The 13495-nt window shown below is 43.5% G+C and overlaps 1 protein-coding gene across 1 annotated transcript in view; it reads left to right on the forward strand.

The window, feature by feature from the left end:
- MRPL48 (mitochondrial ribosomal protein L48) overlaps positions 1–13495 on the forward strand; it is a 57991-nt gene that overhangs the window by 10378 nt on the left and 34118 nt on the right. The window contains exon 3 of the mRNA XM_058663568.1: positions 2088–2125. Within this exon, the coding sequence (XP_058519551.1) occupies positions 2088–2125 (38 nt within the window). The remainder of the gene's footprint in view (positions 1–2087; positions 2126–13495) is intronic.

A 13495-nucleotide genomic window follows, 5' to 3' on the forward strand; every position in this document is an offset into this window, starting at 1 on the left:
TTGGGCTACTTCAAGAACAGACTCACTTCCCATTCGTCACTCACCTGCTCTCAGGCTTAACCCTTCCAGATGTTGACTTGATCATCACCCTGTGCTTAAAATTTTCCCACAGTGTCCCAGGGCCTCCTCAGAGTAAAGACCGCACTCCTTAGGCCAATGTGCAGGGTTCCTTATGACCCCAATGACCTCTTCAGCTTCATGTTTTATCCTGTCCCTTCCCTGCTGCTTACCCAAACATACTCTTTCATACTAAAATGCAGAACTCCTTTACTGCAATGTCAATAGTTCCTCACTTTTAAAAAAAATTGTTTATTTTCATCTACTTGGAAGGCAGAATGACAGAGTGATAATCAGAGAGATCTTTCATCTGCTAGCTCTCTCCCAGGATGCATCAGCTCTCTGATAGGGGTTGTGGGAGTCCAAGTGGTGGCTTAATGAACCACAATGCCTTTTTTTTTTAAAGATTTATTTATTTTTATTACAAAGTCAGATATAAAGAGAGGAGGAGAGAGAGACAGAGAGGAAGATCCTCTATCCAATGACTCACTCCTCAAGTGATGGCAATGGCCGGTGCTGTGCCAATCCAAAGCCAGGAGCCAGGAGCTCTTCCAGGTCTCCCACATGGATGCAGGGTCCCAAAGTATTGGGCCGTTCTTGACTGCTTTCCCAGGCCACAAATAGGGAGCTGGATGCTAAGTGGAGCTGCTAGGATTAGAACCGGCGCCTATATGGGATCCGGGTGCGTTCAAGGTGAGGACTTCAGCCGCTAGGCCATAGCGCCAGGCCCATTTTTCTTTTTTCTGTTTTAGATTTTTATTTATTTTTATTGGAAAGCCAGATATACAGACAGGAGGAGAGACAGAGAAGAAGATCTTGTATCCGATGATTCACTCCCCAAGTGGCTGCAACAGCCAAAGCTGAGCCCATCCAGAGCCAGGAGCTTCTTCTAGGTCTCCCACACGGGTGCAGGGTCCCAAAGCTTTGGGCTGTCCTTGACTGCTCCCTGAGGCCACAAGCAGGAAGCTGGCTGGGAAGTGGGGCTGCTGGGATTAGAACCGGCGCCCATATGGGATCCTGGACTTGCAAGGCGAGCACTTTAGCCACTAGGCCATTGCGCCAGGCCCATTTTCCCTTTTTTTTTTTTTTTTAAGATTTATTTTTATCGGAAAGGCAGATTTACCGAAAGGAGAGACAGAAAGCTCTTCCATCTGCTAGTTCACTTCTCAAGTGGCTGCAATGGCTGGAGTTGAGCTAATCGGAAGCCAGAACCAGGGGAGTGACTTGGGTAATCTGCTGCTGCTTTCCCAGACCATAAGCAGGGAGCCAGATGATAAGTGGAGCATCCAGAATACAAAATGGTTTCTGCAGATACAAGAAGCAGCCTGTTAATTAATAGCCTGTTGAGCCACTGTGTTGGCCTGAGCCCATCTCATTTTTAAAAACATAATTCAAATAGTTGTATTTTCTCTACATGATGACTATACTTAAAAGAAAAGTGACTATACTTTCCTTTGTATCCTACAGTTTCTGTGCCTGTCCCTCCTCAGCCCCTTTAATGTTCTTCTTCTTTTTTTTAAATCTACTTGAAAGGCAGACCAAGAGAGAAAGAGATAGAGATTACATCATTCCTCTGCTGGGCTATGCCAGGCCTAAGAGCCTGGAGCCCTTCCACGTTTCTTTCACAGGCGGCAGGGACCCTAGCATTTGAGCCATCATCTGTTGCCACCTGCCAGGATGCATCAGCAGGATGCTGGATCAGCAGTAGAGGATCTGGGCCCCAGATCAACATTCCATGCAGTGCAGGTGTCCCAAGCTGCAGCTTTACCTACTATGCCACAGTGCCTCCCTTTCTTGTATGGTTTTCTCTCCTGAAGGAGTATTATATAGGACTTGGAGTTTACGTGTATCACTCACAACTAGACTAGAGAGAGAGAGACATCTTATATTTGCATCCTCATGATCTAGTGTTTGTGGAAGGAGGGTGTAGGGAAATAGCTATCACTGATATGTCCTAAATGAGAAGCACACAGGTTTTGGTAACTACAAATAAAATGAGGTTTCTAACTTATCATTTTTTCTGTCTTCAGAGTCAGCACTTCAGGAGAGAATCCCATTTATTCTGCAGGTAAGCAGTTATTTCCTGATACGGTATGCTCATGTAAGTACCCTCTACCTGTCTGTAACAATTTTGTCTAGAAAGATGCCTAATGTAGCTTTCAGAAGAGTGGCCAGAATCAAGTTCTGTTGCTCACATGGAATACAACCATGGGTGAGAACTCAGTAGAGATTTAGAGGAAGAGCTCTTGGGGAAGCTGGATTTCAACTCTATCACATTTTTTATTCTCCCCTCCTTGGCTACTTCTCCGTTGCTTGGTTTTCTCACTGAAACACAGGGATAATTATAGTGCAAATTGCAGGGAACTATTTGAAGATTCAATAGATATGACTCAATGTCTAGAGGAACTGAGGTGACCTTGATGGGCAGTGGAAGGAATTACAATGAGTAAAGCTCCTTAAATTAAAATTTATTGACTAAATAATTTTGTCTAATAATACATATAATTTAAAAAAACTTTAAAAAGAGTCAGTAAAACACATAAATTACTCAAAAAAAGTTAGCTCCTGTTGTTACTAATATTGCTGCCTTTCCAGATCTTTCCTGTGCATACCCACTAGACAAGGGCTTAAATAATGTTTTATCCAAAAAGAATGTCCATTCAACCTGATTAGCTCAATGTATTTCTTTTTTTTCTTTCAGATTTTTATTTATTTTTATTTTATTTGCAAGACAGAGAGAGAAGGAGTGTGGGAGACAGAGAGACAGAGATCTTCCAACCAATGCTTATTCTCCAGATACTTGTAACAACCAGGGCTGAGCCAGGCAGAATCCAGGAGCCTGCAACTCAGTCTGGGCCCTCAACATGAGCTCAGTCCTAGAGCCTATCTGCTGCCTCTCCGGGTGTATATTAGCAGGAAGCTGGATCAGAAGTGGAGAAATGAGGACTCACAACAGACACCTCCACACAGTATGTGGGTGTCCAAACTGGCAACTTAACTACTGCATCAAGCATCCTCTGCCAAACACCTACCGTCTTAATGGATTCCAATCTGTTTCATCACAATTACGTACCACTTTTGCTTTTCCTGTTGCTAGATTTTAATGACATCTGTCATGTAACAAAAAATTATCAGCGATAAAGGAGTCAGTTAACAAGGAATAAGGAAGGGAATTAACACTAATCAGGGCTTGCTATGTGCAAGGCTGTGTAGGGGATGACAACAATCTACTGGGAGTCATGTTAGAATTTTTCGCCAAGAATCATCTAATGAATACTTGTGTGTCTACCATTTAGATTCAGCTGTTAACATTTTCTCATGTTAGCTGTCTTTATCAGATATTCTACTTCACCACTAAGTACTTTAGCTTATCTCGTTTAAGAAATGTAGTAAAGGGCCTGGTGCAATGGCTAAATGCTAAATCCTCATCTTGTAAGCATCTAGATCTCATATGGGTGCTGGTTTGTGTCCTGGCTGCTTCCCTTCCCATCCAGCTTCCTATCTATGGCCTGGGAAAGCAGCACAGGATGGCCCAAAGCTTTGGGATCCTGTACTCATGTGGGAGATCTAGAAAAAGCTCCTTGCTCCTGGCTTTAGATCAGCCTCAGCTTCAATTATTGCAGCCATTTGGGGAGTGAATCAGTGGATGGAAGATCTTTCTTTTTGTCTCTTCTTCACTCCATAAATCAGATCTGCTTTTCCAATAAAAGTAAATAAATCTTAAAAAAAAAAAAAAAAAAAAGAAAAGAAAAAAAGGAGGGCCTGGTGGGATGGCTCAGTGGCTCAATCCTCGCCTGGCAACCCAGGATCCCAAATGGGCACCAGTTCGTATCTTGGCTGCTCCACTTCCCTTCCAGCTCGCTACTTGTGGCCTGAAAAAGAAGTCAAGGATGGCCCAAAGCCTTGGGACCCTGCACCCCTATGGGAGACCTGGAGGAGGCGCCAGCTGCTGGCTTCAGCTCAGCTCAGCTCTGGCCATTAGGACACGGGGGAGTGAACCAGCGGACAAAAGGTTTTTCTCTCTGTTTCTCCTTCTCCCCAAATAATATAGTAAAATGCTCCAATATGACTTTATATTGCATCAGTTTTCTTTGTTGTCCCTAGAATGCCTTTTATGAAACTTCATCCTTTACATTTCATGATTTGTCACCTTTAACCTGCTTTAAATCTGCCAGCATTCCCCCCCTACTACAGTGGTTTTTGATAAGGTCAGTTTTGCTCGTCTGTCTCCTTGTAGTACAATGCAACATGTTCTTCTGTCCCTTTCCTACAGAATGTGAGATCTAAAAGCTTGATAGTTTAAGCAAGAAAACTTCAGAGGTGATATTCAGATTTCATATTACATAATAACAGATTTTTAAATATGAATATTTAATTATAAATGTGAAAAGCATACATTTTAACAAAATTAGAAATACAAAAAAACTGAAATAAAATAATAAGAATATTCCTTAATATTTTGGCATGTATACTACCAGGTCATTCTTTGTCCTTCAAAGAAACTTTACATATATATTTTTTAATTTTGTAGTTATGTGGTTATGTATAGTCTTACAGTAATGGGAACAGATGATACTCATATAATGTTTTATAATCTGTTTATACTAAAATAATATACTGCCATGATTTTGAATGGCTGCATAGTACTGTATTAAGTGGAACAGTTTTGAAGGATAATTCTGAGATTAAAAGTGTTGACTGGGGTGCCTGTGAGGAGGATCTCTCAGGTGCAACATTGGAAAATCTGCTATTGACCTGAGGAAAGAGAACTAGGTTGAGACTCTCAATTTGGAAGTTATCATTTTATAGATTTAATTGAAGCCATGGAAAGAATGAGACCACCCAGGAGAAAGGGTAGAGAAGAGACCCAAGAATCAGGCCCTTTGGAACCAACATGTGGTTGGGAAGGCAGGGGATAATTGTCCAAGTCCTTGGGCGCTGACACCCATATGGGAATCTGGATGGAATCCTGGCTATGGCCTGGCTCAATCTTGGCCATTGTGGCCATTTGGGGAGTGAGCCAATGGATAGAGGATTTTTCTGTCTCTGTGACTCTTTGCCTTTCAGATTGATTGTTGATGAATTTATAATTTACTAATTTATCAATTAGTCTTGGTAATTGTTAGGTAGAGAGTGAAAGAGATGGCTAACAAAGAGAACACTTACATAGTATAGTTTCCTGGCAGGAAAGAGTAAGATGTTTAAAGAAGAAAGGAGTAGGGCCCGGCGCTGTGGCCTAGTGGCTAAAGTCCTCGCCTTGAACATGCCAGGATCCCATATGGGCGCCGGTTCTAATCCCAGCAGCTCCACTTCCCATCCAGCTCCCTGCTTGTGGCCTGAGAAAGCAGTCGAGGATGGCCCAAAGCTTTGGGACCCTGCATCCGCATGGGAGACCTGGAAGAGGTTCCTGGCTCCCGGCTTTGGATCGGCGCAGCACCGGCCATTGCAGTAACTTGGGGAGTGAATCATCGGATGGAAGATCTTCCTCTCTGGCTCTCCTCCTCTCTGTATGTCCGGCTTTCCAATAAAAATGAATAAATCTTTAAAAAAAAAAAAAAGAAGAAGAAGAAGAAAGGAGTGGGGGCCTGGCGGCGTGGCCTAGTGGCTAAGGTCCTTGCCTTGAATGTGCCAGGATCCCATATGGTCACCGGTTCTAATCCTTGCAGCTCCACTTCCTCTCTGTCTCTCCTCCTCTCTGTATATGTGATTTTGTAATAAAAATAAAATAAATCTAAACAAAAATTTATAAAAAAAAAAAAAGAAGAAAGGAGTGGTCCACCGGGTTATAGCTTCAACTCTGTGCTGCTGAGAGATCAGGAAGTATAGGAACTTACAAATATTCCCTGGATTTTAGCCACATTAACTCACTGGTCACCTTTAAGGAGAGCAGTTTGTATAAAGTAGGCTTGTGAGAGAATTTCAAAATAACAAATCATAATGGTAAATAATAAAAAATAAAAATGATACATGCCAGATGGTTCAATTTTTCTTTCTTTTTTCATGGTTTTACTCTCCAGGATATTCCCTGAGAGCAGTTTCTTGTTTAACTTTCAAGAATGTTGTGTGCCTATGTCTGTATGAATGTGCTTAAAGCTAAACACCTAGGTTTTGTGTTAGTCTTTGGCTGTTTCAAAAATAAATGCTGCAGAAACAATCTTTTTTTTAAAAGATTTATTTTTTTTTGAAGATTTATTAATTTTTATTGGAAAGTCAGATATACAGAGAGCAGGAGAGACAGAGAGGAAGATCTTCCATCTGCTGATTCACTCCCCAAGTGAGCCGCAACGGCCGGTGCTGCGCGGATCCAAAGCTGGGAGCCAGGAACTTCTTCCAGGTCTCCCACACGGGGGCAGAGTCCCAGGGCTTTGGGCTGTCCTCGACTGCTTTCCCAGGCCACAAGCAGGGAGCTGGATGGGAAGTGGAGCTGCCGGGAGTAGAACCGGCGCCCATATGGGATCCCGGGGCTTTCAAGGCGAGGACTTTAGCCACTAGGCCACGCCGCCGGGCCCAAGAAAAAATTTAAATGAGTAGTTCACAAGAAATACAGTTAGCCAATAAATACATCAAAACATGACAAACTCTCCCAAGAGAAACAAAATCAAACAATGAGATATAATTTTCTACTAGTAAAAATAATGAAATTCTTCAGAGAATCCAGCTTTGTTAAGGAAAAAAAATAAGTAAATTAATATGACTTATCTGAAGGGCAATCTTGGAGTAACTGCCAAAAGCACCAAATCAGAATCCATCAACCCAGCAATTCCAGTTGCAGGAATTGATCTTGTAAGCAACAGTTCTACAAAGCTATGTAAAGATTGTTTAGGCGGGCCCGGCGGCGTGGCCTAGCGGCTTGAGTCCTCGCCTTGAACGCCCCGGGATCCCATATGGGCACAGGTTCTAATCCCAGTAGCTACACTTCCCATCCAGCTCCCTGCTTGTGGCCTGGGAAAGCAGTTGAGGACGGCCCAATGCACTGGGACACTGAACCCTGCGTGGGAGACCATGAAGAGGTTCCAGGTTCCCGGCATCGGATCGGCGCGCATCAGCCCGTTGTGGCTCACTTGGGGAGTGAATCATCGGACGGAAGATCTTCCTCTCTGTCTCTCCTCCTCTCTGTATATCTGGCTTTCCAATAATAATAAAATCTTTAAAAAAAATTTAAAAATAAATTTTTTCTTTGTTTTGCTATTGGATAGTTTGCTTTTTCATTTTTGAGATGTAAATTTTCTACTTTATTAACAGGATTAACACTTAGGTTAGCTTATATGCTTTGTACTCTTTCTAGTTAGGATATTTTGACTTTGTTTTTGTGTTTTTATAAACAGAAGTATAATTTATGTAAGATTTATTTTATGTTATTGCAAAGTTAGATATATAGAGAGGAGGAGAGACAGAGTGGAAGATTTTCTGTCCAATGATTCCCTCCCCAAGCGGCCGCAATGGCTGGAGCTGTGCCGATCCGAAGACAGGAGCCAGGAGCTCTTCCAGGTCTCCCGAACGGGTGCAGGGTCCCAAGGTTTGGGCCACCCGTGACTGCTTTCCCTGTCCAACGATTGACTCCCAAAGTGGCTACAATGGCTGGAGTTGAGCTGATTCAAAGCCAGGAGCCCAAAGTTCCACTGGGTCTCCCGTGTGGGAGCAAGGATCCTAGCCACTAGGCTACTGTGCTGGGCCCAAGATCCTTTTTTAAAGAAAGGTGGCAGATAGTACTGGAAGATAGTACATAATTTATTTAAAGTTTCTATTTGGATAAATTTTTCTTCAGGATTTTTGCAACAAGAACAACTGTATGATGAATATCCTCTACACTGCTATCTGTATAATTGTCTGATGATTGGTTGTGGAACATTTTAGAGAGTATTGGATCAAAACAAGTGTGCATTTATTTGAGAGGTAGAGATTTCCCAGTCACTAGTTCCCTCACAAATTGCCTGTAACATCCAGAGCTAGGCCAAGCCAAAGCCCACAGCTGGGATTCAACCTGGTTCTCTCACCTGGGGCAGGAACCCAGTTAGCGGCCATCACCTGTTACCTCCCATTGTGTGCATTAGCAGGAAGGTGGTATGAAGAGCAGAGTCAGGAGGTGAACTCGGCATTGCTGTATGAAAGCTGGCATCCCAAGTGATGCCTTTTCTGCTATGCCAAATGCCTGTCCTGGAAGTACCCATCTTTAAAGCTAATAATGTGGGCGCAGTGCTAAAGCTTGGTGACTAAGGTCCCTCGCCTTGCTTGTGCTGGGATCCCATGTGGGTACCAGTTTGTGTCCCTGCTTCTGTTTCCCTTCCAGCTTCCTGCTTGTGGCCTGGGAGGACAGTGGAGGGTGGCCCAAATGCTACTTCTTGTATTAGTAGTTAGCATGTCTGTGATTACTGGTATGACTGAACATCTTTAGATCCATTTTATGACCATTTTCCCTCTCCTTTGCACCTTTTCAGTTGTGGTCAGGAAATCTCAGTCCCATGGAAGACTAAAAGGCCCAGAGTATCTCACCATGGTGGCTTGCCAAGATAATTCTGCTTCAGAAGAGATTGTCTGCTTTGTGGGTAGCTTTGATTGGTCGTGTGTATATATATTTGAAAGGCAGAGTTACAGAGAGAGATTGCCCATCCACTGTTCATTCCCCTGAAGGTGGCAACAACCAGAGCTAGCCCAGACTGAAGCCAAGAGCTCGGAGCTTCTTGTGTGTAGGTCATAGGTGCAGGTGCTTAACTGCTAGGGCAATCTTCTGCTTTTTTCGGCATATTATAGGGAGTTGAGTCAGAGGTGGAGCTTGGATTCGAACTGACCACAAGATGGGCTGTTGGGGCTGCAGGTATTGGGTTTACTCACTATGCCACAAAACTGGCTCCCGTAGGTTCTTTGAGCTATATATATATATATATATATGTGTGTGTGTGTGTGTGTGTGTGTGTGTGTGTATGTATATATGTATATATGTGTATATATATATATATATATGTATATATATATTATTGGAAAGGTAGATTTACAGAGAGAAGGAAAAACAGAGACAAAGATCTTCCATCTACTGGTTCACTCCCCAAAAAGGTCACAAATGCCAGAGCTGAGGCAATGTGAAGCCAGGAGACAGGAACTTCTTTAGGATCTCCCACACTGGTGCAGGGTCCAAAGGCCTCAGTCTGTCCCTGATGCTTTCACACGCCATATGCAGGGAGCTATATTATAAGTAGAGCAGCTGGGATACTAACTGGCACTCACATGGGTTCCCAGCAGATATAACGTGAGGATTTAGCCACTAAGCTATTGTGCCAAGATATCTTTTTTTTTATTTTTGAAGATTTATTTTATTTTTCATTACAATGTCAGATATACAGAGAGGAGGAGAGACAGAGAGGAAGATCTTCCATCCAATGATTCACTCCCCAAGTTCTGCAATGGCCAGAGCTGAGCTGATCCGAAGCTAGGAGCAGGGACTTCCTCCAGGTCCTTCACATGGGTGCAGGAACCCATGTGTTTGGGCCGTTCTTGACTGCTTTCCCAGGGCACAAGCAGGGAGCTGGATGGGAAGTGGAGCTGCCAGGGTTAGAAACAGCGCCCATATGGGATCCCAGTGCATTTAAGGTGAGGACTTTAGCCGCTAGACCACCATGCCGGGCCTTGAGATATCTTAAAGTCAGAAATTTTGAAACAAAATTATCATTATGTTCAGAAAAGAAGAGTAAGATACAGTGCCCTGGGCTTGGCGCCATGATCTAGCGTGCAGAAATCCTCGCCTTGAACATGCCAGGATCCCATATTGCATTGGTTCTAATCCCAGTGGCCCCACTTCCTATTCAGCTTCCCGAAAGTGACTTGGGAAAGCAGTTGAGGTTGGCCCAAAGCCTTGGGACCCTGCACCCGTTTGGGAGATCTGGAGGAAGTTCCTGGCTCCTGGCTTTGGATCAGCGCAGCACTGATCGTAGCGGTCACTTGGGGAATGAACATTGGATGGAGGATCTTCCTATCTGTTTCTCCTCGTCTCTGTATATCTGCCTTTCCAATTAAAAAATAAATAAATATTTAAAATAAATAAATAAATGAATAAATAAATCTTAAGTAAAAGAAAGAAAGAAAAGAAAAAAGATACAGTGCTCTGTTCCTAGCTGGACCCATCTTTTTGTGCCTGAGTGTCCTGCATGCCATCCTAGCTGTTCTATCTAGGGCTGGGCCTGGCTGGTGACCATCTTTTTCTCACTGATTTGTACATGACCAGACATGTACATCTATAAAAAGAGGCCTAACAAGGCTATATGAAGGAAACTCAGAAAGTTACAATTAGAGCTAGAGCAAAAAGACAGAGTCATGGAAATGTGGTGCATTCAGGTTCATTCATGCAGTTAGTTGTAATTAGAATTGTAAGTAGTGTGAAAAGAAATTCTGGAAAAAGACTAAGCCAATTTCCAGGGACATATCATTGCAGGGTATGTTGGTAAAAATATCTAAAGAACAGTTTTTGTTTCGTTTTATTTTTCTTTTAGATGGATACTGAGAGAACACATAAGATTTCTTAGATGCTGGCATTGTGTCTGCCCTTGAAGGACTTCTAAATCAATGGAACAAAGAGAATATCTTGTAATCAAGTTCTTGGCTAGGATTATCCCAGTTCTTTCTTCTTCCCCCACCTGCACATCCTTGCTAAAAATGCTTGTTCTTGTTTGGAAGAAGAAATAATTAAAGTAAAGCTGTTTACTCCCCTCCTGGATGGATGGGTCTAGTTCCACTTTAGTAAACAAGGGCATTGAAGGACAGTTGTCTCTGACATCTGTAATGGAGGGGACTGATGGCGGAGAAGTCAGCATACCCTCCATCTCCAACTGTAGTCAACACAGTTTCAAAGCTGCTTTTGTGTCAACCTGGGGATTTGTGTGGTTTTTCAGTACAGAGTTCCCCCTTTCTCCCTGGAGGTTGCAGTCTTCCTGTGACAGCAGGGAACCCAGCTTAATGACACAAAGTAGGGATAAAGAGATCCAGCCAGACTTAACTGGAAATCAGAGGCTTTCAAACTTGGAAATTTTATAATTAAAACAACTGGCTAATTAAGCAGTTTAACCACTGGTAATTTGACCAAAACTGTTCATTTAAGGGGGAAGATGGTTCATTTAACAGTGGTTTGAACCAGCTTCTTAATTAACCAGCTGCTGTAATTATAGGAACTACCCCCAAACTATTTTTTTAACATTTTTTCTTTTTTTTAAAAGATTTATTTTATTTTCATTACAAAGTCAGATATACAGAGAGGAGGAGAGACAGAGAGGAAGATCTTCTGTCCAATGATTCACTCCCTAAGTAAGCGCCATGGCCAGTGCTGCCCCAATATGAAGCCAGGAGCGAGGAACTTCTTCCAGGTCTCCCACGCGGATGCAGGGTCCCAATGCATTGGGCCATCCTCGACTGCTTTCCCAGGCCACAAGCAGGAAGCTGGATGGGAAGTGGAGCTGCCAGGATTAGAACCGGCGCCCATATGGGATTCCAGTGCGTTCAAGGCGAGGACTTTAGCCGCTAGGCCATGGTGCCAGGCCCCCAAACTGTTTTTGAAAGTGCCTTTTTCCAGGCAATGCCTGCAGATGAAAGCCCCTGCAAGCATCTGCAGCATTCTCACCTAGGGCGTGTATTCATTGCAAAGATGCACTTGGCTTCTGCATTTTTCTTTTCTTTAAATTAATGGTTTGGATTTTTTTAGTTTATTTATTTATTTTTTGAAAGGCAGATTTATAGAGAGAAGGAAAGATAGAAGAGAAAGATCTTCTGTCCACTGATTCACTTTCCACATGCCTGCCACAGCCAGAGCTGGGCCGAACCAAAGCTGGAGCCAGGAGCTTTTTCCTGGTCTCCCATGTGGGTTCAGGGGCCCAAAGGCTTCAGCCATCCTTTGCTGCTTTCCTAGCCCATAAGCAGGGAGCTGGACAGAAAGTAGAGCAGACAGGACACAAAGTAGTAATCATATGGAATGCTGTCACTGCAAGGTGGAGGATTAGATTGCGGAGCCAGTGCTCTGACCCGATTTTTTTCTTTTTCTTTAAAGATCTTATTTACTTTATTTTTATTGAAAAGTTAGATTTACAGATAGGAGAGACAGATCTTCTGTCTGCTTGTTCAGTTCTTCAGCAGCCGCAATGGCCAGAGCTGAACCAATCCGAAGCCAGGAGTCAGGAGTTTCTTCTGGGTCTCCTACATAGGTGCAGCGTCCTAAGGCTTTAGGCCATGCTCCACTGCTTTCCCAGGCCACAGCTAGGGAGCTGGAAGGGAAGTGGAGTAGAAAGGACACAAACTGGCACCCATATGGGATCCCAGCACATGCAAGGCGAGGATTTAGCCACTAGGCTCCCATGCTTGGTCCCATAATAAGATTTTATGTGGGGAGGGGGAGCATTGAGCTGCTACTTGTGACACCAGCATTCAATGTGGGCTTCAGTTTGTGTCCCAGCTGCTCTACTTCCAGTCCAGCTCCCTGCTAATGCACTTGGGAAACCAGTATAAAATGGCCCAAGTGCTTGGCCTTCTGCCACTCACATCGGGAGACCTGCGTGGAATTCCAGGCTCCTAGCCCCAGCCCAGCCCCTGTTGTTGCTGCCATTTGTAGAGTGAAGTAGCATATGTAAGGTCTCTCTCTGTCTGTCCTTTTTATAACTCTGCCTTCCCAATAAATAAATCTTTTTTAAAAATAAAAATAAAAGTCTTACTGGATGTGATTCATTTGCCAGACTCTGGTTTTGATGATCTTTGTGTCCCATCAAGAACTGCGTATCAGCTGCCTGGCTGGGCCCCCATATTGTAGTCTGGAGCAAAAGCTTCAAGTTAGAGCCAGAATTGGGGCAGTAGCCAAAAAGAGCTACTTTCTGTGATTTTTTTTGGGGGGGGGGGGACTGAAATACACCAGTCTTCCTTGTGTGGAAAACTTAACTGCTCTTCTGAACCCATTCTTGCAAACCCTGCATCCCTGCTGCAAAAGCAAATTTCCCTTCCTCAGGGCACTTGGAACCTCACATTTCCATTAACGCACTTAACACACAGTAAGGTAAATCACCTGCTCACTCATCACCCTTCTTTAGTATTTTATGAAAGTCTCAAGGGAGAGTAGTGTAGTTTATTCAACTTGAGAACCATCTTAATATTTATATAGTTCTTGAAATGGAGTCATAAATGTGGACTTATCCATGTCGTGAGTGGGATCCGTGCTTTCCCTGGGTTATGATATTATAGCTGGACTTAAATTCAGGGCAGATCTCTAAAGTCAGGACTGCATGTGATTGGTATCCACATCACCGTAGGTTCACCCTCCCCTGAGGGGTGACCTTGGACCACAGGAGCCAGGAAGAAAGAAAGCAGAACCTAAGATGGTGCTTCACCAGATGGCAGACAACAGGTGAGACAGACAGACAGCAGATCTGTGCAGGGCCAGCGCCAGTGACAGGGAGGGGATAAGGAACATCAACCAGTT

Source organism: Ochotona princeps, chromosome 4 (assembly GCF_030435755.1).
Source record: "Ochotona princeps isolate mOchPri1 chromosome 4, mOchPri1.hap1, whole genome shotgun sequence".
NCBI lineage: Eukaryota > Metazoa > Chordata > Mammalia > Lagomorpha > Ochotonidae > Ochotona > Ochotona princeps.